General features: G+C 37.7%; 1 protein-coding gene across 1 annotated transcript in view; it reads left to right on the top strand.

Annotated features, from left to right (window-relative positions):
• The first annotated feature begins 3913 nt into the window (after positions 1 to 3913).
• The window catches only part of LOC130442938 (adenylate cyclase type 10-like), a 29854-nt gene continuing 8482 nt past the window's right edge, over positions 3914 to 25285 (top strand). The window contains exons 1-21 of the mRNA XM_056777348.1: positions 3914 to 3926; positions 3989 to 4252; positions 4312 to 4587; positions 5066 to 5280; positions 8597 to 8660; positions 8725 to 8862; positions 9240 to 9462; positions 9526 to 9722; positions 12340 to 12574; positions 14942 to 15194; positions 16205 to 16447; positions 16745 to 17013; positions 17068 to 17220; positions 18418 to 18526; positions 18750 to 19020; positions 20504 to 20647; positions 21601 to 21754; positions 22263 to 22549; positions 22897 to 23052; positions 24723 to 24835; positions 24889 to 25209. Coding sequence (XP_056633326.1) covers positions 3914 to 3926; positions 3989 to 4252; positions 4312 to 4587; positions 5066 to 5280; positions 8597 to 8660; positions 8725 to 8862; positions 9240 to 9462; positions 9526 to 9722; positions 12340 to 12574; positions 14942 to 15194; positions 16205 to 16447; positions 16745 to 17013; positions 17068 to 17220; positions 18418 to 18526; positions 18750 to 19020; positions 20504 to 20647; positions 21601 to 21754; positions 22263 to 22549; positions 22897 to 23052; positions 24723 to 24835; positions 24889 to 25209 — 4098 coding nt within the window. The remainder of the gene's footprint in view (positions 3927 to 3988; positions 4253 to 4311; positions 4588 to 5065; positions 5281 to 8596; positions 8661 to 8724; positions 8863 to 9239; positions 9463 to 9525; positions 9723 to 12339; positions 12575 to 14941; positions 15195 to 16204; positions 16448 to 16744; positions 17014 to 17067; positions 17221 to 18417; positions 18527 to 18749; positions 19021 to 20503; positions 20648 to 21600; positions 21755 to 22262; positions 22550 to 22896; positions 23053 to 24722; positions 24836 to 24888; positions 25210 to 25285) is intronic.

The raw sequence follows: 25285 nt of genomic DNA on the forward strand, positions 1-25285 counted from the left end.
AAATTATTGTCTGTGTCATTTCATTTCGAGCCATAAAAACGTGTTTATTATAAATTATTGTCTGTGTCATTTCATTTCGAGCCATAAAAACGTGTTTATTATAAATTATTGTCTGTGTCATTTCATTTCGAGCCATAAAAACGTGTTTATTATAAATTATTGTCTGTGTCATTTCATTTCGAGCCATAGAAACGTGTTTATTATAAATTATTGTCTGTGTCATTTCATTTCGAGCCATAGAAACGTGTTTATTATAAATTTTAGTGTCTTTTAAAAAATTTACCAAGCAGCGCAAATATTTTTCCGTTGAGTTTATTTGAAAATAATAGAGTGGGGCACGAAAAGTCATTTTCATTCAACTGTAAGAAGCATTCTTTAATTTACAGATTGGAAAATTGTACTAGTGTCTCAAAAAACATGAAAAATCAATTTAGTTAGGTTAATTTAGTTGAGGTTATGTTAAGTTAGGTTATGTTAGGTTTTATGATGTAATGTATGCAGTCGATGGTTCGAAAAGATGTTTTGTTTGTGGTAGCAAAGATTATTTAGAATTTCAGCCTGGATTATGCCGAATTCTTATCGAATTTAATATAGGCTAGTTTCGATTGTGAAAAATTTTATTTCGAGACATTATTTGACAGTTTATCTATGGAAAATTATGTTTTTGAAGGTTACGTTCGATATTTTTGAAATCGTACTGTAACAGCGGTTAATTGGAATGTATATAGATGATATTTTTTGAAAATTTCAATTAGAATTTTCACGCCTAATATAAAACGGAATACATTGGGCATGACAAACATTTGGTTTCCATTTCTCAGTTGTACATATCTCGAAATAACATCTGCTAATCTTTGAAGTTGATAGCTTTGGTACGCCCAGTTGAATAATCTAATTATCTCGCAGTTAATAGAACGAAATATTACATTTCAACTGTAGACATTACGGAAATTGTTGAATATTTTGAAAATTTATCAGTTGAATCGACAAAATCATCGAATTAAATCGAAAAAATAACCAAAAACTATTAGTTAACAACACCACGGAGTAATTCGAAAGATTACAACGTTGCCACTAGTTTAAATTAATCTTGTGATTTAAGAAATACCAAAAAATAAAATTTACGTCGCAGATTTTTCTGAATTAACTCAAATATAAACAAAAATGAAACATATAACGAAAAATTATGCATTATCTTGCAAAAACGTGACTTTTTTTGGTTCAAAATATTTTAAGTAATCTAGGGATATCTTAAAGCAAAAAAAAACGTTCTGGATCCAAAATAATGGATAAAAATTGTGGAGAGAACTAAGAAAGGTAGGTTAGAACCAAGAGGACAATATAATCAGATCGAATCGGCTTACTGGCAACGACAAATCACTGATTTGAATCAGCAGGGTTTCGATTCAGTTGCAGCACTGATTACCGCGTTAGCAATGGATGCATGGACGTTGTTTGGACGTGCCTGGCTTACCAAAATACTATTTAAGACCCATCATACTTCAATTTGAGGAATTGTACCATATCCATTAGATAAAACATGTTGCAGGTTTTCTACAAGAAGAATTGTTGTCTTATAGCCAAATATCCGAAATCTTGCCTTTTCCTTCTCTAGAAAAGTTAGCAAACACAACCAACACAATCCCAGATCTGCAGAGGAGTGATTCCTATATCTTAGCCCACTCCAACAAACCTTAATCGTGCTCCGTGACCTTTTGGAGGCCTTGCTTTAAATTTATACGATAAAGTCATGAACTAATATGTTGTTATGGTATTTAATCGGCATATTTGTTGAAAGGATTCATTGAAGAAACGTTTAATTTCGATGTATAACAAAATAGATACCGAAATGTTTATTTTTTGTTGTTTTTTTTTTCGAATTTCTGAGCCGCATAACTCATGATATGCTTGAGAAAGACTACGTACATATGACAGACTTGATTAATGATTCTGTTTAAGTTTGTTAGTAAGTTATTTTTAAAAAGGGGCGGTTACGAACGTCGTTAACTGACAGCGTCGTTTCTGAAACTACAGCTCGAGGAAAAAATACTCCCTCCCCAATTAAATCAAAAAATCTTTCAGTAAAATCACTTCTATAAAATGGAAAAGTTTGGGAACCAATGGTTTAACCTGTATATTTGTAACTGGCTGACTTTTAATCACGAAATTCTCCCATTTTAGTGGATTGACCCAATACATGAAGAAAGTTTAACATTATTAACATAAAAACCGTTTTTTGGTTGACATTTCGATTTTTGTGACAGATATGTCAAATATCTTTGACATATCTGTCAATAATTGATACAAAATGGCGGAAAAAAGTAAGTAAACACAACAAATGTCGTTTTCTAACCTAACTTTATTTCATACGCAAATGTCATTCTGGAATCGATCAAATTTTTATTAATAACAGACTTTTAGTGAAAATATATTAGAAAAATGAGAAGATTCACAACAACACTTCAAAAACCTTTCAATAAAATCACTTTTTGACATCTCTTGCTCTTGTCAGTTAATTATTATTGACACTTCAACAATAAATGTCAAAATGCTTTTATTAGTTTAACCCCATGGTTCCCAAAGTGGTCCAGGTGACCACCGGGGGTCCACGGGTGACTCGGAGGTCAACGTTGGGCGTGACAAAAAGACTTTTAATCACGAAATTCTCCCATTTTAGTGGACTGACCCAAAACATGAAGAAAATTTAACATTATTAACATAAAAACCGTTTTTTGGGCCAAACATACTTTCCGTTATTCGTTTTTTGGTTGACATTTCGATTTTTGTGACAGATATGTCAAATATGTTTGACATATCTGTCAATAATTGATACAAAATGGCGGAAAAAAGTAAGTAAACACAACAAATGTCGTTTTCTAACCTGACTTTATTTCATACGCAAATGTCATTCTGGAATCAATCAAATTTTTATTAATAACAGAATTTTAGTGAAAATATTCACAACAACACTTCAAATAACGACGCTACTGGTTTTCGGCTAATTATAATTTGTCTAGAACATTAATTGTCATGTGTTAAACTGTCAAGTTAACATGCGGCGATGTGGACTGGCGACATTAACACTTTAGATCTTTTTTCTTCTTTAAAAGGGTTTATTTGCCACGCCTGTTAGAGGTATATACATTGTAGTCCAAAAGAAATTTATACAAAAAAAATACAGACGGTCGAAAATTTTGTAAATTACGGGGAACGGTTTTCTTGACATGACGACGATCTAAAACTCTTAATATCTCTTAAACCATAAATTTTATCGATTTAAACGAAGAGTAACTTTTCGTAAAAAAACTATTGATAAATCCATTTCCGCTATCTGTAGATTATACAGGTTGTCCCTGCAAAAGTTACGGATTGTTATATACCGTACATCGTAAATCCGGAATCGGCTGGCACGTAATTGATTTTTCATTTTAGATTTTTCCCTATTTTAGATCCTACGAACATTTGAATGTACTTACGGTGACGCCATCTATCGTATCCCTCATCAACTTCTCGGATATCCGAACACTGCGCATGCATTAACTATTTACAAACTACGTCATACAGTGCCAGCTTTAAATCCGTAAAATTCTGATTATACGTGCTGTCTTTTTGTATGGTATCGCCGTCTAGTGTCAAATAGAGAAGCTAAAAATAACGATACGAACGAATCAGTCCGGATTTTCGATATTTTGTACTCGTTCTCAAATATTTTGTATTTCGGACCACCCTGTATACACAGTATACGCCAGAAGTGACAACTTAATGGATAAAATTAGTGTTTAGAAGAAAATAAGTCCACGGAGTCTTGAAATTTGATTTTTTGGTTGACATTTCGATTTTTGTGACAGATATGTCAAATATGTTCGCCATTTTATGAAATTATTAACTTATCGAAGGAAAAAATTGATTCAGAATGGCGGAAAAAAGTAAGTAAACACAACAAACGTCGTTTTCTAACCTAACCTCGATGAACAAACTAATTATACAGATTCGTCGGAGAAGTCGACCGAAGAATATTCGTGGGCTCTAAAAGGTAATTTGTTATTGAGCGAAGTGAACGAAAAATGGACGGAAAAGAAGAAGCAACTGACACACGCGCATGTCCGGACGAGGTTCGAATCGAAAACTATACAAATCGACGAGAGTCACGTTAGAATAATGGCTTCTTTGGTACCGGACGAGATCATATACAATATCGGGGATTATTCCAAACGAGATATGGACGCTTGTCTGTTATTCGGGGACGTTTCCGGTAAGAGATGAATCGTGCATTTGAGGCACTAATTCTCGGTTTTTGCCGATAAATTGCAGGTTTCACGGATCTGTGCGAAAAATACAACAAATCCGGCAAGGGCGGACCGTCGCGCTTAACCCAAGTCTTGAACTCTTATATCGGCGCGATGGTGCAAGAAATCCTTTCCCACAGCGGAGACGTACTGAAATTTTCCGGAGACGCTTTCATCGCCATGTGGAAAGAAACCGATCACCTGTCTTTGAGAGACGCCATACACGAAACGTTAGATTGCGCTTTGGTCATACAAAAAACTTACGGCACGTACCAAACTGATGTAGACGTTGTAGTTAGAGGTAATAAAAGCAAAAACTGCGTTGTTAACAGCTCAAAATGATGTGCGATACAAAACCTATGGAACTGAACACAAGTCGCTTTTTATTTTTCAAAATTTTGACCTTTTTGTCCAAATTTAGAACCGTCCCAGTCCATTATTCTTGGTATTGAGAAGCCACAACAGAGTAATGGATCCAACGTTGCTAGTCAAAGGCAGATTTCAAATTTATGGAGGGTCTTTCGCCCAAAAATCGATTTTTTCGATAAATTAGACCGTTTTTCCTTGATTTTTACATCCAACATCACATTACTACGTGTAAACATAACCAAATGCTGCTGTGAATCATCGACGTCACAAAATTTGACATTTGACTTCATAAACGTCAAACGGATTTGACAATGACAGCGTCATCTGTGTGTCAGTCGGGCGATTTATTGCGTCTGCGCTTTTTAACGGTTTCCTTTGGATCCAAATATTTATTTGGTGATTTGTTTCAGTTAAATTGGCCGTGGCTTGCGGTCATTTGATGTTTTCTCTATTAGGAGACGATGGGAATTCTCATTATTTAATGATCGGTCAACCGATAGACGATATTAAAGCCGCCGAATCGAAAAGTTCTGCTGGTGAAATAGTAATTAGTGCAAGAGTGTTACATCATACTAGCGCGAACGAATATCTCATTGATTTATTACCAGATGGTATACATGCAAAAGTAAGACACTTTTAGATAGATAAACTAGATAATTAGTTCATATCTATCAGCATTTATGTCGCCGGAACTTGTAGATTCAGAACCTAACCTAACCTAACCTAAACATAATCTAACCTAACCTAACCTAACCTAAACATAATCTAACCTAACCTAACCTAACCTAACCTAACCTAACCTAAACATAATCTAACCTAACCTAACCTAACCTAACCTAACCTAAACATAATCTAACCTAACTTAACCTAACCTAACCTAACCTAAACATAATCTAACCTAACCTAACCTAACCTAACCTAACCTAAACATAATCTAACCTAACCTAACCTAACCTAAACATAATCTAACCTAACTTAACCTAACCTAACCTAACCTAAACATAATCTAACCTAACCTAACCTAACCTAAACATAATCTAACCTAACCTAACCTAACCTAAACATAATCTAACCTAACCTAACCTAACCTAACCTAACCTAACATAACCTAACTTAACCTAACCACCTTTAAAAAACCGTTTGATCTGCCTGATTTTCAGTTTTTTTCGTGTTTCAGTAAAATTTACTCGATGTATGTCCCTCGCTGATCTAATTTTGCTTTCATCTATTGAAATAGACTTTCTGGAATGCTTTTTTTGAGCGAAAACATATTTGTTACAATAGTTTTGCACCTCTGACTTGGTTCGGGGTAATCCTTATCATTTTCGGTTTAAAACTCGCCATTTTATTATGATACGGTTGGGTTACCTTCTATACTTCTATACACAGGGTTTTTGGCCTGTCCAAACCTTTTTTTTTAACTCAGGACAGCTTATTGTTATAAAATACTCATAAAAGATATAAAACTTATTTTATTAGGTTAGGTATACATATAAAAATTTTGGAAAATAAGTTTTGCATTAGAAATAGATAATAAGTATCAATATTGAATTGAAATTCAATTTGACGAAGTTTTCGCCGATTTTTTCCGTACAATTATTATCGGAAATAACTTTCCGAAGAGCTTTCTTAAATCGTTTCGACTCCTCGTCCCTTTTTGAGTTTTCCAGAAATAGTCCCAGTCCTGTTAGTTTTTGTTTCATTTCCGTATCTGCCAAGTTTTGAATCATAATGAAAATACGTTAGTTTAGCGTTTTCGAAGTCGTTCGATCCATTTATCGAGTATACAATGAAATGAAATTCAATTTGACGAAGTTTCCGCCGATTTTTTCCGTACAATTATTATCGGAAATAACTTTCCGAAGAGCTTTCTTAAATCGTTTCGACTCCTCGTCCCTTTTTGAGCTTTCCAGAAATAGTCCCAGTCCTGTTAGTTTTTGTTTCATTTCCGAATCTGCCAAGCTTTGGATCATAATAAAAACACGTTAGTTTAGCGTTTTCGAAGTCGTTCGATCCATTTATCGAGTATACAATGAAATGAAATTCAATTCGACGAAGTTTCCGCCGATTTTTTCCGTACAATTATTATCGGAAATAACTTTCCGAAGAGCTTTCTTAAATCGTTTCGACTCCTCGTCCCTTTTTGAGCTTTCCAGAAATAGTCCCAGTCCTGTTAGTTTTTGTTTCATTTCCGAATCTGCCAAGCTTTGGATCATAATAAAAACACGTTAGTTTAGCGTTTTCGAAGTCGTTCGATCCATTTATCGAGTATACAATGAAATGAAATTCAATTCGACGAAGTTTCCGCCGATTTTTTCCGTACAATTATTATCGGAAATAACTTTCCGAAGAGCTTTCTTAAATCGTTTCGACTCCTCGTCCCTTTTTGAGCTTTCCAGAAATAGTCCCAGTCCTGTTAGTTTTTGTTTCATTTCCGAATCTGCCAAGCTTTGGATCATAATAAAAACACGTTAGTTTAGCGTTTTCGAAGTCGTTCGATCCATTTATCGAGTATACAATGAAATGAAATTCAATTCGACGAAGTTTCCGCCGATTTTTTCCGTACAATTATTATCGGAAATAACTTTCCGAAGAGCTTTCTTAAATCGTTTCGACTCCTCGTCCCTTTTTGAGCTTTCCAGAAATAGTCCCAGTCCTGTTAGTTTTTGTTTCATTTCCGAATCTGCCAAGCTTTGGATCATAATAAAAACACGTTAGTTTAGCGTTTTCGAAGTCGTTCGATCCATTTATCGAGTATACAATGAAATGAAATTCAATTCGACGAAGTTTCCGCCGATTTTTTCCGTACAATTATTATCGGAAATAACTTTCCGAAGAGCTTTCTTAAATCGTTTCGACTCCTCGTCCCTTTTTGAGCTTTCCAGAAATAGTCCCAGTCCTGTTAGTTTTTGTTTCATTTCCGAATCTGCCAAGCTTTGGATCATAATAAAAACACGTTAGTTTAGCGTTTTCGAAGTCGTTCGATCCATTTATCGCGTATACAATGAAATGAAATTCAATTCGACGAAGTTTCCGCCGATTTTTTCCGTACAATTATTATCGGAAATAACTTTCCGAAGAGCTTTCTCAAATCGTTTCGACTCCTCGTCCCTTTTTGAGCTTTCCAGAAATAGTCCCAGTCCTGTTAGTTTTTGTTTCATTTCCGAATCTGCCAAGCTTTGGATCATAATGAAAACACGTTATTTTAGCGTTTTCGAAGTCGTTCGATCCATTTATCGAGTATACAATGAAATGAAATTCAATTCGACGAAGTTTCCGCCGATTTTTTCCGTACAATTATTATCGGAAATAACTTTCCGAAGAGCTTTCTTAAATCGTTTCGACTCCTCGTCCCTTTTTGAGCTTTCCAGAAATAGTCCCAGTCCTGTTAGTTTTTGTTTCATTTCCGAATCTGCCAAGCTTTGGATCATAATAAAAACACGTTATTTTAGCGTTTTCGAAGTCGTTCGATCCATTTATCGAGGTTCCACTAATTATTGGATTAATTGACTTCTGGTTCGGTTTTTTCACTTGTATTTATGTATTAAAAGATATATTCTATCACGTGGGACTTATTTTTAAAGGGGATACGTAAAAATGAGCTGCTACTAAGACCCAAAAAGGATCTATCGCGTCCCACTTTCTTGCTGGGATACTGTTTAACCTAGTGCTTACAACTGAACTGTTAATTCCATTCTTTTAGAGATTTCAGATGGTTGAAGCTGACGGAAATCTTCGTCTTCTATTCCATAAGCTTCCAGGTGTATTGTTTTGGAGAGAATTTGGACGGAGGTTATGTCCTCTGCCTGTTTTTGCCTTTCTCCATCCATGTAGATTGTCCCGGCAATTAATTTCACCGTTTTTCCCATCGATTTTTTTATTGTACTTTAGCCGATACCACAGATGGGTTTTCTTAGAGGATAATCAAATTGTTCGATTAGGTTTTAGGTGTCGGACCGAATTGGAGAAACATCCAAAGGCATTATGAAAAAACCGAGCTAGTAGGTAAAATATATCAGCCAGAAATATAAAATAATCTATATTTTAAGCGATTTTTCAACCTTTCTAGAAATATACAGTATTTTGAGTATACCTCAAGAAGATGGATTCGAAGAAGGCGAAAGACTTACTAATTTATCCGATAAGAGCAGTATCGAAGAAGACGATACGTCAGTTACTGTCAAACTTGTCAACGATCAATACGCTTGTAAGTAATTAAGTTATTTACCTTTATTATCTTACGTCAAAGGGAATAAATCGGGACTACCGGAAGGCTGTGTCTTAATGTTCAGCGTAGATCTGCAGATAGCTGCGACCAGTTTCGGCGGGTTATTCTTTGAAGCTTTTGCCTTGTCCAGGATGTGAATTTTGCTTGTTTTATTTGAATACCTCCCCCTGCTTGGTGGTTCATCAAGTTCTCTATTTGACCTCGAGGTCCTGGTAGAAACGGATTCTCCATCTATCGTGGAACCTTCTTGAGCTAAATCTATCGTGGATCAGTCATGTAGGTGCTGGTTTTGGCTTGCCTTCAGTCCTTCATCACCTTGGGAGTGACTTGGGAGAAACCCGATATTTTCATTTTAGTAAGACCTGCTGTAAATCACGCCGTAAGGATCAACATTATGCACGAGCTAAGAAGATTTATTATAGCTCCGGTAATGAATGGAATCGATGCCGAAGAACCAATCGAATACCTTACGGAAATACGACAAGTCTGTATACTTTTTATCAACATCAAAGTTAACGATAAACTATCACCTTCAGAAGGAATTGATACCGCTAGCAAAATTTATCTGACGGTATGTAAGTAAGTGAAAAATTTAAAAAAAAAAAAAGTATAATCAATAAATTGAATTGTATCAATTTTCAGTACGGTCAAGTATAAAAACGGTTGTGTAAATAAGATTAGTAATTTCGATAAAGACTTGATGTTGCTGGCCATATTCGGACTTCGCGGGTTCAAACACGAATTGGAAAGTCAGCTCGCTCTAAAATGCGCAATCGAATGCTATAACTCACTAACGTCTCTACCTAATGTTAGAGGAGTTGCTGCCGGAGTTACTACTGGTAAATATTAACTCATTCCGCGAAGAAGGACGTTGCAATCGTTCCCCACGTCATTTCGACGGGTCCTCGACCTCGTTCGCGTCGCAAAACTCTTCCCCGAGTTCTACGGGTGATTCTGGAGGTCTTATCTTTGTATTGAGAATTAGCCCGGTGGCTATACCAATCTTCTTCGGCAAGAAAGGATCTAATCCGAGTGGGTCCTTCGGCTTCTTTAATAACTCAGTACTAGCTTATGGAGTGCAGAGTTACCGCGTCGATGGTGTCCACAACAGCGTACGGGATCCGTTCGAACTCGTGGGGATTTTGAACGGGTCGCCAGGATGCCAATCTTGGAATGTCTTGGAAGAATCTTGGGGTCAGAAGACTCATTCCGCGAAGAAGGACGTTGCAATCGTTCCCCACGTCATTTCGACGGGTCCTCGACCTCGTTCGCGTCGCAAAACTCTTCCCCGAGTTCTACGGGTGATTCTGGAGGTCTTATCTTTGTATTGAGAATTAGCCCGGTGGCTATACCAATCTTCTTCGGCAAGAAAGGATCTAATCCGAGTGGGTCCTTCGGCTTCTTTAATAACTCAGTACTAGCTTATGGAGGGCAGAGTTACCGCGTAGATGGTGTCCACAACAGCGTACGGGATCCGTTCGAACTCGTGGGGATTTTGAACGGGTCGCCAGGATGCCAATCTTGGAATGTCTTGGAAGAATCTTGGGGTCAGAAGACTCATTCCGCGAAGAAGGACGTTGCAATCGTTCCCCACGTCATTTCGACGGGTCCTCGACCTCGTTCGCGTCGCAAAACTCTTCCCCGAGTTCTACGGGTGATTCTGGAGGTCTTATCTTTGTATTGAGAATTAGCCCGGTGGCTATACCAATCTTCTTCGGCAAGAAAGGATCTAATCCGAGTGGGTCCTTCGGCTTCTTTAATAACTCAGTACTAGCTTATGGAGTGCAGAGTTACCGCGTCGATGGTGTCCACAACAGCGTACGGGATCCGTTCGAACTCGTGGGGATTTTGAACGGGTCGCCAGGATGCTAATCTTGGAATATCTTGGAAGAATCTTGGGGTCAGAAGACTCATTCCGCGAAGAAGGACGTTGCAATCGTTCCCCACGTCATTTCGACGGGTCCTCGACCTCGTTCGCGTCGCAAAACTCTTCCCCGAGTTCTACGGGTGATTCTGGAGGTCTTATCTTTGTATTGAGAATTAGCCCGGTGGCTATACCATCGCCTTTCCAATCTTCTTCGGCAAGAAAGGATCTAATCCGAGTGGGTCCTTCGGCTTCCTTAATAACTCAGTACTAGCTTATGGAGTGCAGAGTTACCGCGTCGATGGTGTCCACAACAGCGTACGGGATCCGTTCGAACTCGTGGGGATTTTGAACGGGTCGCCAGGATGCCAATCTTGGAATGTCTTGGAAGAATCTTGGGGTCAGAAGACTCATTCCGCGAAGAAGGACGTTGCAATCGTTCCCCACGTCATTTCGACGGGTCCTCGACCTCGTTCGCGTCGCAAAACTCTTCCCCGAGTTCTACGGGTGATTCTGGAGGTCTTATCTTTGTATTGAGAATTAGCCCGGTGGCTATACCAATCTTCTTCGGCAAGAAAGGATCTAATCCGAGTGGGTCCTTCGGCTTCTTTAATAACTCAGTACTAGCTTATGGAGTGCAGAGTTACCGCGTCGATGGTGTCCACAACAGCGTACGGGATCCGTTCGAACTCGTGGGGATTTTGAACGGGTCGCCAGGATGCCAATCTTGGAATGTCTTGGAAGAATCTTGGGGTCAGAAGACTCATTCCGCGAAGAAGGACGTTGCAATCGTTCCCCACGTCATTTCGACGGGTCCTCGACCTCGTTCGCGTCGCAAAACTCTTCCCCGAGTTCTACGGGTGATTCTGGAGGTCTTATCTTTGTATTGAGAATTAGCCCGGTGGCTATACCAATCTTCTTCGGCAAGAAAGGATCTAATCCGAGTGGGTCCTTCGGCTTCTTTAATAACTCAGTACTAGCTTATGGAGGGCAGAGTTACCGCGTAGATGGTGTCCACAACAGCGTACGGGATCCGTTCGAACTCGTGGGGATTTTGAACGGGTCGCCAGGATGCTAATCTTGGAATATCTTGGAAGAATCTTGGGGTCAGAAGACTCATTCCGCGAAGAAGGACGTTGCAATCGTTCCCCACGTCATTTCGACGGGTCCTCGACCTCGTTCGCGTCGCAAAACTCTTCCCCGAGCTCTACGGGTGATTCTGGAGGTCTTATCTTTGTATTGAGAATTAGCCCGGTGGCTATACCAATCTTCTTCGGCAAGAAAGGATCTAATCCGAGTGGGTCCTTCGGCTTCTTTAATAACTCAGTACTAGCTTATGGAGGGCAGAGTTACCGCGTAGATGGTGTCCACAACAGCGTACGGGATCCGTTCGAACTTGTCTTGCAAGAATCTTGGGGTCAGATTTGCACCATCACCATTTTAAAATTGAATTGGTTCAAGTACTCAACGATTTTGCTACACGTTTTTGGGTATGGTGGGGTTATTTCCAGCTCCATTGGCGTCCTCTTCGTCTGCCTATTCGTCTTGGTATAGAAGAAATTTGTGTTTTATTCTGAAGCGATACGTTTTAGGAAAAACTTACTGCGGAGCCTTCGGGCATACATTGAGACGCGAATACACCGTTATCGGATTGGTAGTGAATAAAGCGGCCAGATTGATGGTAGCCTATCCGGATAAAGTTACTTGTGATAGAGAAACGTTTTTACATAGCAAACTCGAATCGAGAAATTTCATACTTCAAGATTATAAACCGTTAAAAGGTATCGCGAATCCGGGACCGATATACGAATTTAAAGGGGTGCAAACGTACGTACGCTTTTTGTTTTAGTAAATCGAATTATACACATATTTTATAGGATTTTGCCGAAACTTTATTGACAACATTGTAATAGGAAGTTTTCGAGAAAAATGGAAGCGCCAGGAAGAGACAGACAATGCAGTAGACGATTTTGATAAAGACCGACCACCTATCGGATGTCAAAATGTTTTTTATTTTTTCATCTGTAGGAAGAATTCACGTTCTGTGACATTCCCTTCCTGGTCGGCTTCCAATGGACATCGAATCAACAGCAATACGAGGCGAGGCGTCTTAAAAAAAAAAGTCGCAATTGTATTGCTTCGTGGACCGTACGTTGCGGGTGCGTGGATTTTACAAAGAACGACAATTCGGCGACTGTACCGCGTGGAAATTTCAGCATTGTTCGTCGCTTAGAAGATGCGCCAGACGTTTTTCTGATTCGAAAATGAATCGAGAAGTTTGAAGAGACCGGAACAACACTGGATAAACCAAAATTGCAAAAATTGAAGCCTCATGTTGATGGTCGGAGGCTTGACTTCGCAAATCATATGATTTAGCGCTTTCCATTTTTACCAACATCTTGTTTTCGGATGAAGATCATTTTCATATTAATGGACACGTTTTGTACTAATTTTGGACAAGTTTTGGACAAATTTTGAACAAGATTTGGACAAGTTTTGGACAAGCTTTAGACAAGTTTTTGGACAAGCTTTGGAAATTTTTTAATGAGTTTTGGACCAGTTTTGGACATTTGGATGAGTTTTGTAAATTTGGACAAGTTTTGGACAAGCTTTGAACAACTTTTGGAGAAGTTCTGGACATTTGGACAAGTTTTGGATATTTGGACAAGTTTTGGGCAAGTCTAAGGAAAACTTTGAACAGCTTTGGACAAGATGTGGACAAGTTTTGGACAATCTTTGGAAAATTTTTCAATGAGTTTTGGACAAGTTTTGGACATTTGGATGAGTTTTGTAAATTTGGACAAGTTTTGGACAATCTTTGGAAAATTTTTCAATGAGTTTTGGACCAGTTTTGGACATTTGGATGAGTTTTGTAAATTTGGACAAGTTTTGGACAAGCTTTGAACAACTTTTGGAGAAGTTCTGGACATTTGGACAAGTTTTGGATATTTGGACAAGTTTTGGGCAAGTCTAAGGAAAACTTTGAACAGCTTTGGACAAGATGTGGACAAGTTTTGGACAATCTTTGGAAAATTTTTCAATGAGTTTTGGACCAGTTTTGGACATTTGGATGAGTTTTGTAAATTTGGACAAGTTTTGGACAAGCTTTGAACAACTTTTGGAGAAGTTCTGGACATTTGGACAAGTTTTGGATATTTGGACAAGTTTTGGGCAAGTCTAAGGAAAACTTTGAACAGCTTTGGACAAGATGTGGACAAGTTTTGGACAATCTTTGGAAAATTTTTCAATGAGTTTTGGACAAGTTTTGGACATTTGGACCAGATTTGGACAAGTTTCGGACATTTGGGCAAGATTTGGACAAGCTTTGGAAAATTTTTCAATGAGTTTTGGACAAGTTTTGGACAAGCTCTGGACAAGTTTTGGGCAAGTTTTGGGCATGCTCCGTAAAAGTTTTTGAAAGTTTTGGACAAGCTCTGGACAAGTTATGGACAAGTTTTGAACAAGTTTTGGACATTTGGACAAGTTTTGGGCAAGCTCCGTAAAAGCTTTTGAAAGTTTTGGACAAGCTCTCGACAAGTTTTGGACAAGCTTTGGACAAGTTTTGTACATTTGGACAAATTTAGGACAAGTCTTGGGAAAGCTTTGGACAAGCTTTGAACAAGTTCTGGACATTTGGACAAGTTTTGGACAAGTTATGGACATTTGGACAAATTTTGGGCAAGTCTTGGGAAAACTTTGAACAGCTTTGGATGAACAGCTTTGGAAAAGCTTTGAACAAGTTCTGGACATTTGGACAAGTTTTGGACAAGTTATGGACATTTGGACAAATTTTGGGCAAGTCTTGGGAAAACTTTGAACAGCTTTGGATGAACAGCTTTGAGCAAGCTCTGGACAAGTTTTGGACATTTGGACAAATTTAGGGCAATTTTTGGGAAAGCTTTGGACAAGCTTTGAACAAATTCTGGACATTTGGACAAGTTTTGGACATTTGGACAAGTTTTGGGAAGGTCTTGGGAAAGATTTGGACATTTGGACAAGTTTTGGGAAAGCTTTGGATAAGCTTTGAACAAGTTTTGGACAAGCTCTGGACATTTGGACAAGTTTTGGGCAAGTCTTTGGAAAGCTTTGGACAAGTTTTGTAACTATACTAAAAAAAAATGTCCAATCCATAGAAATGATGTCGTATCGGTCAATTTTTGTATGCTAATTTATTTTTCAATTCTTTTTTTGAAGATTTCATACGGCGTCTCACGTAGAAAATCCATATCCTCTTTTGGGACGAGAACAAGAGATTGATCTGTATTGGACAATGTTGCAAATGACGAAAAAAGCTTACGAACGTGGAAAAACAGATCGAATCATCAACACTCTGATTTACCAAGGTGTATTTAGGCAAGGAAAAACGAGACTATTGGACGAAATAATGCACATAACGTCGAAATATTTTCCTGTGATAAAAACTACCATATCGGCTTTCACTATGGAAGTAAGAGAATTATTATTCGAAAATATCATAAATTATGAGTCACAACTAGCAGCCATATTGATTTGATCACATTATCTACATCAAACCGCAATAATTCGATTTCCATTCCACAATTTTATCGTTTTCAAAATGGCGACTATGTTATTTTCGTGCGCACCCCATATAAACACGTTTTTTTTTTTCATCAAGATTGGTCAACAAAATTTTTTCCGTCACTCCGAAGTCTTAATGTACTACGACCACAAAATAATAATATACCATTGGATAAAAATTGACACATCCGGTTTCTTTGTGACATCAAGACGATATATTTTTTCGGTTTCGATGATTTTCGTGAATGTTTGGCTTCTGGTAGGCCCCTATCAAATCTCCATCAATTATCTGCAGGAATTCCTTGTCTTGATGGAATCTTTCGTCTTGTTTGTCACTTACAGCACAAAGATCCGCTGCGATCTTTAGGATCTGAAAGATTTTTGTTTCCATTGTACAGCAACATCGCTTTCAAACTAGTTTTTGAAGAATCAATAAAAAATTCATAAGCTGGGAGACTCTTTTGAGTTACCATGACTAAGAATAAATTCCTGACTAGCAACATAATCCTGGAGACTTGATTTGTAGGCTTTGACGCTATGTATACAAAAATAATCACTCTAAATGATCTTCTGGCTCAGACCGAATCATTGGTATACCAAAAGGCAAATATCTTGTTTAGCCCAACCTAATAGGAGTCTCATACATGTGGAACCCAGGATTCATATCTTGGTGGCGTATAGGAAAACGAAAATAGTCGATTTTGGGATATGAAAGTTGATTTTCCGCACACATTATAAAAACTGTCAGGGTTATTAGAAACGGGCGTCGCCGCGAGCGTCACCGCGAGCGTTACCGCGAGCGCGAGCGTAAGAATCGACACACACCCGAGCGCAAAATATCACAATTGAGAGCACGAAGTTATATCCTTGATCCTTGATGAGTTATATTATAATAAATTTGAAATTTTTCATTTTTAGAAACCTTACGAAACAATGCGTTTGATATTTTTTTATTTACTCAACATCGACGAAAATACAAAGGAAGAAACGAAACGACAAAAGTTGAGAATAATTTTGAACGAGCCGCCGCTGGATCCGTATTTGTGCTTGTTTAATATCGTGTTTAATGTTAATTACCCCATTACAACGGAATATAGGGCTTTGGCTGATATAAATAAATATAAATGGTTACAAAAGTTGTTTATAAAACTTTGCAAGCAGGCAAGTAAATCAGATGCCGATCGCGGCCGTTTTTCTTCCATTTTTTCGCTCAAAACAAAGATCAGAAATGAATAAATAGACTTTAGTAGACGTTATTCGGAAGAAATACTGTAAATAAATCGCCTGCTACCAGAAAAAGTTGTTCGCCGCCGCGAAAAGCGCCGCGCGAATTCGCCGATTTTTCAAAATTCCGCAGTAGCCGAACAGGGTCGGCTTAGGGAACCATTTAGCGAACTTGTTCGCACCAGGACTCGACTATAAACAATAAAATTTTTGAAAACGAAGCCTCATTTGTAGGTTTTCCGAAAATACAGCGTGATAATTATAGACGATGGTCAATATATAGACGAAGAATCTTGTCTTCTATTGAATTTATTGATAAATGAAAATATGGTGTTCGTAGTCGCTACAATGGATACGGAAACTTACCTTTCCGCATTAACCATACAGGTGCTCAGAAATTCCAAGATCAAAATAGTTGAATTGAAAGCTATAGATAAATGGTACCATGTCGGTTTGGCTTGTCAAATGTTGAACGTCGACGGTATCGCAGCGGAACTTGAAAAGTGAGTCGATATTTAAAAGATATAAAACGTCGAAACAGCCGCTAATTCTTACAGAACTATACAGCAAAAAAGTAACGGAAATCCCGGATGGATTGAGAGTTTTTTGGTGAGCTTGCTACAATCCGGCGGCTTGCTTATTAGGAAAATAAAAAGAATCAACGCTTATAATCTGGGTATAGTCATACCACCGCTTTATATGACGATGAGGTATGTACACCAATCCTCAATCTCTTGTTTCCCAACTAGTAGACTCGAATCTTATGAATCCCTTCTAAAATACCGAAATGTTGTTGAGGAATTGTTCACAAAGACGTAATCTCACTTTGATCAAACTGTTATGACGAATTCATCGTCATCAAGCCTTTCAATCATTTGGATTATGGCTAGCTAGCTTTTAGCGCTTCAACATCTTTTGGGTTCCGGCTTTTTCGTCCTCCAAGTCTTTCATCACCCGCCTCTTCTCCTTGGCCACAATTGGATCATTTCTTACTCGTTTTTCGTCGTTTTCCTTTCTCCCTCCTCTTTTTCCAAAAGGTTTTCGTTTCTTCCATGGGCTCGATAGAGCCTTTTTGTATCCTTTCCTTTATCCTGTCTCTGGTTGTTATTCCTAGACGGTTAAGGATAGGTACTGTTTCTACTGTTACTCTCCCTCTTCTGGTTTTTCCCTTATTTCTTTTCTGATGATTCCGCGCCTTGGAATCTCCCTTCAAAGTCTGGAATTCTAAAGCTCCAGCTTGATGGATGTTCTCTTTCAATTGGAGACTCGAACCATAAGCAAACCCCATAAAAAATCAGTTGGAGATCGCTGTGTGCTATTGGACAACCATGGAATGGATGACGAAGACCAGCTTTCACACCATCTTGCAGGTGGTCGCGACGGTATTCGGTTTTTCTTCCTTTGCAATTACTGCCAAGCTGTCGTTGATGGTGTTCTCTGGTCTAGTCTCTATGCCATTACTGGTCTTGTATATTCTGATTTTGCTCCTGGTAGTCGTATAGCCTTCGTAAGTTATCTGCGATGATAACTTCGTCATCGGCTTATCCTCTTCCAGCTCGCTTTACCTCCAGATTCTTCCAAGCAAACGCTTTGTCTTTTGAACATGTTTCTATCCAAACTGGCACTTTTGAGGAATACGAAGGTCTTGGTGTTTTGATTTAGCGTATATTCTATTCCAAAATTTATCCTGGTGCGGATCTTGAGCTGACAACTGAATTTTCCTCATAGCTTGGAGCTGGCCTTCGAATACTGTTTTTCCTTGGATTGATACAGAGTGTAGAAAGGCAAAAAAAAGTTTTTGGATCCCAAGGGAAAGTTTATTGATTGCGTTTGGGGTTTAACGTGTTCAATATTTGCACCAATTGTATCTGTAGTTTTACAACAATCTTCTAATTGTGTCTTGTCAGATTATCTAAAGAAGAAATGAAGTTGTGGGTCGAAATTATGGAAGAAAGAAAATTAACCGTCGAAGATAAAATGACAACAAGATGGAAAATGTTCATAGATAGTTGTAGGGTAAGTAATTGAATTATATGTTTCGTTAAACGATAAAGTTATTGATAAAATTGATGAATCAATTGACGAAACTAAATAATAACACTTAACGCTTAATAAAAAGTTTGGATTTTCGATCGCTTCTTAGCTAGACGTAAATGCGAGTGTTGGAATAACGTACACAGTGTTAAGTATAACTAAAACATTTTTTTTTTTTTTATATATATATATATAAAAAATGAAGGAAAGCTATCCGGATTTAACGGTCGGTAGAGTATTCGATAAAATGGTTAAAAAAAATGACAAAATTGTGATAGGAACCGTAAATAAATCTTTCAATTTAGAAGATGTGGACGCCGAATTGGCAATCGACGTTATTATATTGAAGATATTTGACGGTTTGACGTCGTACGAACAACTTTTATTGAAATGTAGCGCCGTTTTGGGCGACACTTTCCCGAGGGATATGCTACTATACATTATGTCGTCTTCGGCGATTCATACTACCGCTTTAGGCAAGTATACGTTATCTACATAATCTCTATCATCTGTTAGGGATAGTTTGTGAAGCAATAATCGATACACCCTGTATTTTTTTATGTAAAAAGCAATGTGGAGATGCCTGTGGATACTGATCTTCAACTTCCGAAGGTTATAGTGAACTTGGTGGCTGTTTACACTTCTCCAAACAAAGGTTTCCAGATAAATCGATTCGATCCAGTTGTCCGAGTTTCTGGTCGACTCTGGATCGCCTATAGATCGAACTTTGCTTTCTTCTGTATCGAGTTGAGCATCCTCAAGGTTTGCTTGGGAACCGAGCTCCAGATGTGCAAATATTACTCCAAAAATAGACGAATCGGGGCCTTGGAGATGACTAAGAGCTGTACAAAAGTTTCCAGATAAATCGATTCGATCCTGCAAATCCCGCTCTTGGTGGGATTATTTTTGACAGCACCTGCAATGGTAGTATCGGTAAAACAGAGTCAGGTCAGTTGTCCAAGTTTCTGGTCGACTCTGGATCGCCTATAGATCGAACTTTGCTTTCTTCTGTATCGAGTTGAGCATCCTCAAGGTTTGCTTGGGAACCGAGCTCCAGATGTGCAAATATTACTCCAAAAAGAGACGAATCGGGGCCTTGGAGATGACTAAGAGCTGTACAAAAGTTTCCAGATAAATCGATTCGATCCTGCAAATCCCGCTCTTGGTGGGATTATTTTTGACAGCACCTGCAATGGTAGTATCGGTAAAACAGAGTCAGGTCAGTTGTCCAAGTTTCTGGTCGACTCTGGATCGCCTATAGATCGAACTTTGCTTTCTTCTGTATCGAGTTGAGCATCCTCAAGGTTTGCTTGGGAACCGAGCTCCAGATGTGCAAATATTACTCCAAAAAGAGACGAATCGGGGCCTTGGAGATGACTAAGAGCTGTACAAAAGTTTCCAGATAAATCGATTCGATCCTGCAAATCCCGCTCTTGGTGGGATTATTTTTGACAGCACCTGCAATGGTAGTATCGGTAAAACAGAGTCAGGTCAGTTGTCCAAGTTTCTGGTCGACTCTGGATCGCCTATAGATCGAACTTTGCTTTCTCCTGTATCGAGTTGAGCATCCTCAAGGTTTGCTTGGGAACCGAGCTCCAGATCTGCAAAAATTACTCCAAAAATAGACGAATGGGGGCCTTGGAGATGACTAAGAGATGTTGGTTGTCAAGAAGTCTTTCGTTTTCACATTTAGGTTCTCTATTGGTGGATTGAATTAGACTGTACAATTGTTGCTTCGTTATCATCAACTGCTTCTTTGGTACATTTTGGTACGTGTTGTGGTACTCTGGTGCTATGCGTTAAATAGTATAGAAAGGAGCTAATGTTCTATATTTTCAAATTGATATCTTCTGGCGATAATTGGCGGCTGTGATAAGACATAGATCATAAATGATTTTGCTATTAAAAAAATGGTTTGTTCTTTCATTATGTTTATCTTTCATAATTGTTTTATTTTAGCCGTCCAAAAACTGTTTGAAATCCATGTATTAAGTTGCGCGAAAGGAGATTTCATAGAAGGAGGTTTGGATTTTGAAAAACGCTTAGAAAATCCCAATAAAGATATGGAAGTTAGCTGTGAATGCAAGGGGTTGTTGATAGATGGTATTTTTTTAATAACTAACCTAACCTATAGACTTGGGAACGTGGACCTACTCCACGTTCAGAATTAGTTGAAGGCTCGATATTTTACAATGCAAAAAATGCACAATCACTTGCCAATCTCTGTAACTAGTTAAATTACACTGCCGTACATAAGAAAAAGGAACTGGAAGCCTTAAAATTTATTTTAGTTGAAGGCTCGATATTTTACAATGCAAAAAAATGCACAATCACTTGTCAATCTCTGTAACTAGTTAAATTACACTGCCGTACATAAGAAAAAGGAACTGGAAGCCTTAAAATTTATTTTAGTTGAAGGCTCGATATTTTACAATGTAAAAAAATGCACAATCACTTGCCAATCTCTGTAACTAGTTAAATTACACTGCCGTACATAAGAAAAAGGAACTGGAAGCCTTAAAATTTATTTTAGTTGAAGGCTCGATATTTTACAATGCAAAAAAATGCACAATCACTTGTCAATCTCTGTAACTAGTTAAATTACACTGCCGTACATAAGAAAAAGGAACTGGAAGCCTTAAAATTTATTTTAGTTGAAGGCTCGATATTTTACAATGCAAAAAAATGCACAATCACTTGCCAATCTGTGTAACTAGTTAAATTACACTGCCGTACATAAGAAAAAGGAACTGGAAGCCTTAAAATTTATTTTAGTTGAAGGCTCGATATTTTACAATGCAAAAAAATGCACAATCACTTGCCAATCTGTGTAACTAGTTAAATTACACTGCCGTACATAAGAAAAAGGAACTGGAAGCCTTAAAATTTATTTTTTTTGAACAGAAACTTATTTTTTTTATTATTTAAGCGAACATTTAGCACTAAACCGAAGAAAATCCAAATAACCTTACGGGGCTACCCTAAATTTATGCTCGACAGTGTATATATAAGGTGAAAGTGGGGGGAGATATATTTCTCAAAAAAAGTTTTTTTAGAATCGTGCAGAAATCTACCGAAATATGCATCTTGCGGTTATCTACGATTTCGGTCGTCAGAATTCCGAGAAACTACGTATAATTTATTAACAGATAACCAGAAGAGGGAATTCCACGAAAGAGCAATTAGATATTTGGAAAAAGAAACTAGAAGGTACTCTAATAATCTTCTTATTTATTTAAACAGAGTTTATATAAGACGAAACGGTTAGAATGAGTTTACGCATACAGTTATTCATTTATACACTTACACTTAACATTTAATTTATTGAAATTCTTTATTAACAAACACTAACACTTAACATTTAATTTATTTGAATTGTTTACTCCCGCACACTAACACTTAACATTTAATTTATTGAAATTCTTTATTAACAAACATTAACACTTAACATTTAATTTATTTAAATTCTTTATTAACAAACACTAACACTTAACATTTAATTTATTTGAATTGTTTACTCCCGAACACTAACACTTAACATTCAATTTATTTAAATTCTTTATTAACAAACACTAACACTTAACATTTAATTTATTTGAATTGTTTACTCCCGAACACTAACACTTAACATTTAATTTATTCAAATAGTCTGGAGCTAAAGGCAAATATGTTTTTTTTCCCAAAATTTGGATGGTGTAGAGATGGGATTTATTTACAGATGCAGAGCTTGTGGGAACGGTTACTTTGTTAGACAAATCGGAGGGACAAGAGTAGATAATACAATACGGATATATTCGAAAAAAGATAGAAAATCCGTACTTCCCGATATTGCTAGTTTAATGGACAATTACGGAGCTTCCAAAATATTGCAGAGCTCGTCTTTAGTGAGCGTGGACAGTATATCGTCGAAAAAATCGAAAGACTTCCAGAGGAGTCAAAAAGATACTTTGTCAGTATTTTCGAGTTTATCGAGCGGTCGGGATTTTTTTAGTTTTGCCAATTCAAGTGAGTTCGAATTTTTATTGGTCCTAGTTCCGAAAAGATGTTGCCAAACTTTTGCTCCAAAGCTTGTACTCGAGGATTTTCGAAAATTTTGATTTTAGAGATTTCTACTGGTTGATTAGTAGATTTCTGCTAATGGGGCGTTTACACGGAACTAATTTGAGAGCGCCAATCGATTAGCCACGTCTACGCGGTCCTTTACATACTTGGAGAGATTGTGTTAGGTTAGGTTAGTCAATCCGACTCCCGCCGAGATTTTTTTTCTCTAAAATCAATGTTTTCAAGCTTTGGTTCATCTTTTCGAAACTCTATCACTCATCCACAATTCGGTTTCATTCGATCTATTCTAGGTAGAGGTAATGAAATGGGTTTGACAATGATCAGGAAGCTCAAAGATAATTTTTATTTGATGCGTACATTTTCGACGATAAATTATTCTCAGTGTACCTGCCACCTCGTTCTAACCACCATGTATTCACAAATGATCGACCACTGTAAAGGAGCAGGTAAATATTTTCTTGTTTCAGAATGTCTTCTCTTAGAATGTTGGACTTGAGCATTTTTTCCGATCTAGACGCTCGCGAAGCGCCTCCTCGACCGCGCTACTCTTCTACTATTCACTTTCAAAGCACAAGCGCGTATTTATACACAACGGATTTCTCGATAATTCGGATTCTAGAATACTAAAAATACCTTGTTACGGCGCTATTTTTGGCTATTCACTTTCAAAGCGACGTGCTCGGGATAACCTCAAATTATTTACCGACTGCTCGCTGATAAACAAGCGCGTATTTATACACAACGGATTTCTCGATAATTCGGATTCTAGAATCCTAAAAATACCTTGCTACGGCGCTACTTTTGGCTATTCACTTTCAAAACGACGTGCTCGGGATAACCTCAAATTATTTACCGACTGCTCGCTGATAAACAAGCGCGTATTTATACACAACGGATTTCTCGATAATTCGGATTCTAGAATCTTAAAAAGATCTTGTTACGGCGCTACTTTTGGCTATTCACTTTCAAAACGACGTGCTCGGGATAACCTCAAATTATTTACCGACTGCTCGCTGATAAACAAGCGCGTATTTATACACAACGGATTTCTCGATAATTCGGATTCTAGAATCCTAAAAATACCTTGTTACGGCGCTACTTTTGGCTATTCACTTTCAAAACGACGTGCTCGGGATAACCTCAAATTATTTATCGACTGCTCGCTGATAAACAAGCGCGTATTTATTCACAACGGAGTTCTCGATAATTCGGATTCTAGAATCCTAAAAAGACCTTGTTACGGCGCTACTCTTGGCTATTCACTTTCAAAGCGACGTGCTCGGGATAACCTCAAATTATTTACCGACTGCTCGCTGATAAACAAGCGTGTATTTATACACAACGGATTTCTCGACAATTCGGATTCTAAAATCCTAAAAATACCTTGTTACGGCGCTACTCTTGGCTATTCACTTTCAAAGCGACGTGCTCGGGATAACCTCAAATTATTTACCGACTGCTCGCTGATAAACAAGCGTGTATTTATACACAACGGATTTCTCGATAATTCGGATTCTAGAATCTTAAAAAGATCTTGTTACGGCGCTACTTTTGGCTATTCACTTTCAAAACGACGTGCTCGGGATAACCTCAAATTATTTACCGACTGCTCGCTGATAAACAAGCGCGTATTTATACACAACGGATTTCTCGACAATTCGGATTCTAGAATCCTAAAAATACCTTGTTACGGCGCTACTCTTGGCTATTCACTTTCAAAGCGACGTGCTTGGGATAACCTCAAATTATTTACCGACTGCTCGCTGATAAACAAGCGCGTATTTATACACAACGGATTTCTCGACAATTCGGATTCTAGAATCCTAAAAATACCTTGTTTGAAATTGATTCCATGGAATCGGCCATGAGGTACTGTGAACAGATTATGAGAAACGTTTAGAAAAATTTGTATTCAAGAAAAAATCGTGTTTTTTTTTTAAATTTGAATCTTAATTGACTTTGAGATGATTTTCTCATAGCTTTTTTTGTTATAATTCAGTTTTTACGTCGATTAGTTGATGGTGTAGGGTCTATTTCGATTACGTCACGATGCAAGTGAACGAACAACGTTGCCAAACTTGAGAAATAATATGAAAGTTGGGGAAATGTTTTTTAGGTTTGGCGGAAAAAATTTTAAACGTCACCGTAGAATACGCTTACATATGTATCGATAATATGAATATTCCTCAAGCTATAAGGGTCCTAGAAGAAGGTCTGCAATTACTAGAGGTACTAAAAGACATTCGCCGCGATATTGAAGTAACTCAATAGAATCTTTTTAGGGTCCGATGAAAGATCAAATAGAATTGGATTGGATGATAGATTTGAGAAAAGGTAAACTGTACGCCCTGTTAGGTTATGCCAGGATGCAGATCGATGATGACGAAGCGTACACTTATTTCATGGAAGCTTTGAAATATTATAGTGTCACTTACCCGAAAACTAGGGGCGGCAAAAAGATTTTGAGAGCAATTTTCAAATTGAAGCAAAATTTGAAATATTATTTGGGTCGAACTAAGGTTTTCAAAAAAATCGACGACGACTACGCTGAGTACAATAACGATGTATCGGAATGCTTCTATTTCCTTTGCAAATATTTCACGGTAAGTAATACGGCAAAATTCAGTTTTTTTTCATCTGTTCTTCAAGGGATTCTGGCGGCTAAACCTGACCAAAACA

The sequence above is a fragment of the Diorhabda sublineata genome, chromosome 4, assembly GCF_026230105.1.
Source record: "Diorhabda sublineata isolate icDioSubl1.1 chromosome 4, icDioSubl1.1, whole genome shotgun sequence".
Taxonomy (NCBI): Eukaryota; Metazoa; Arthropoda; class Insecta; order Coleoptera; family Chrysomelidae; genus Diorhabda; species Diorhabda sublineata.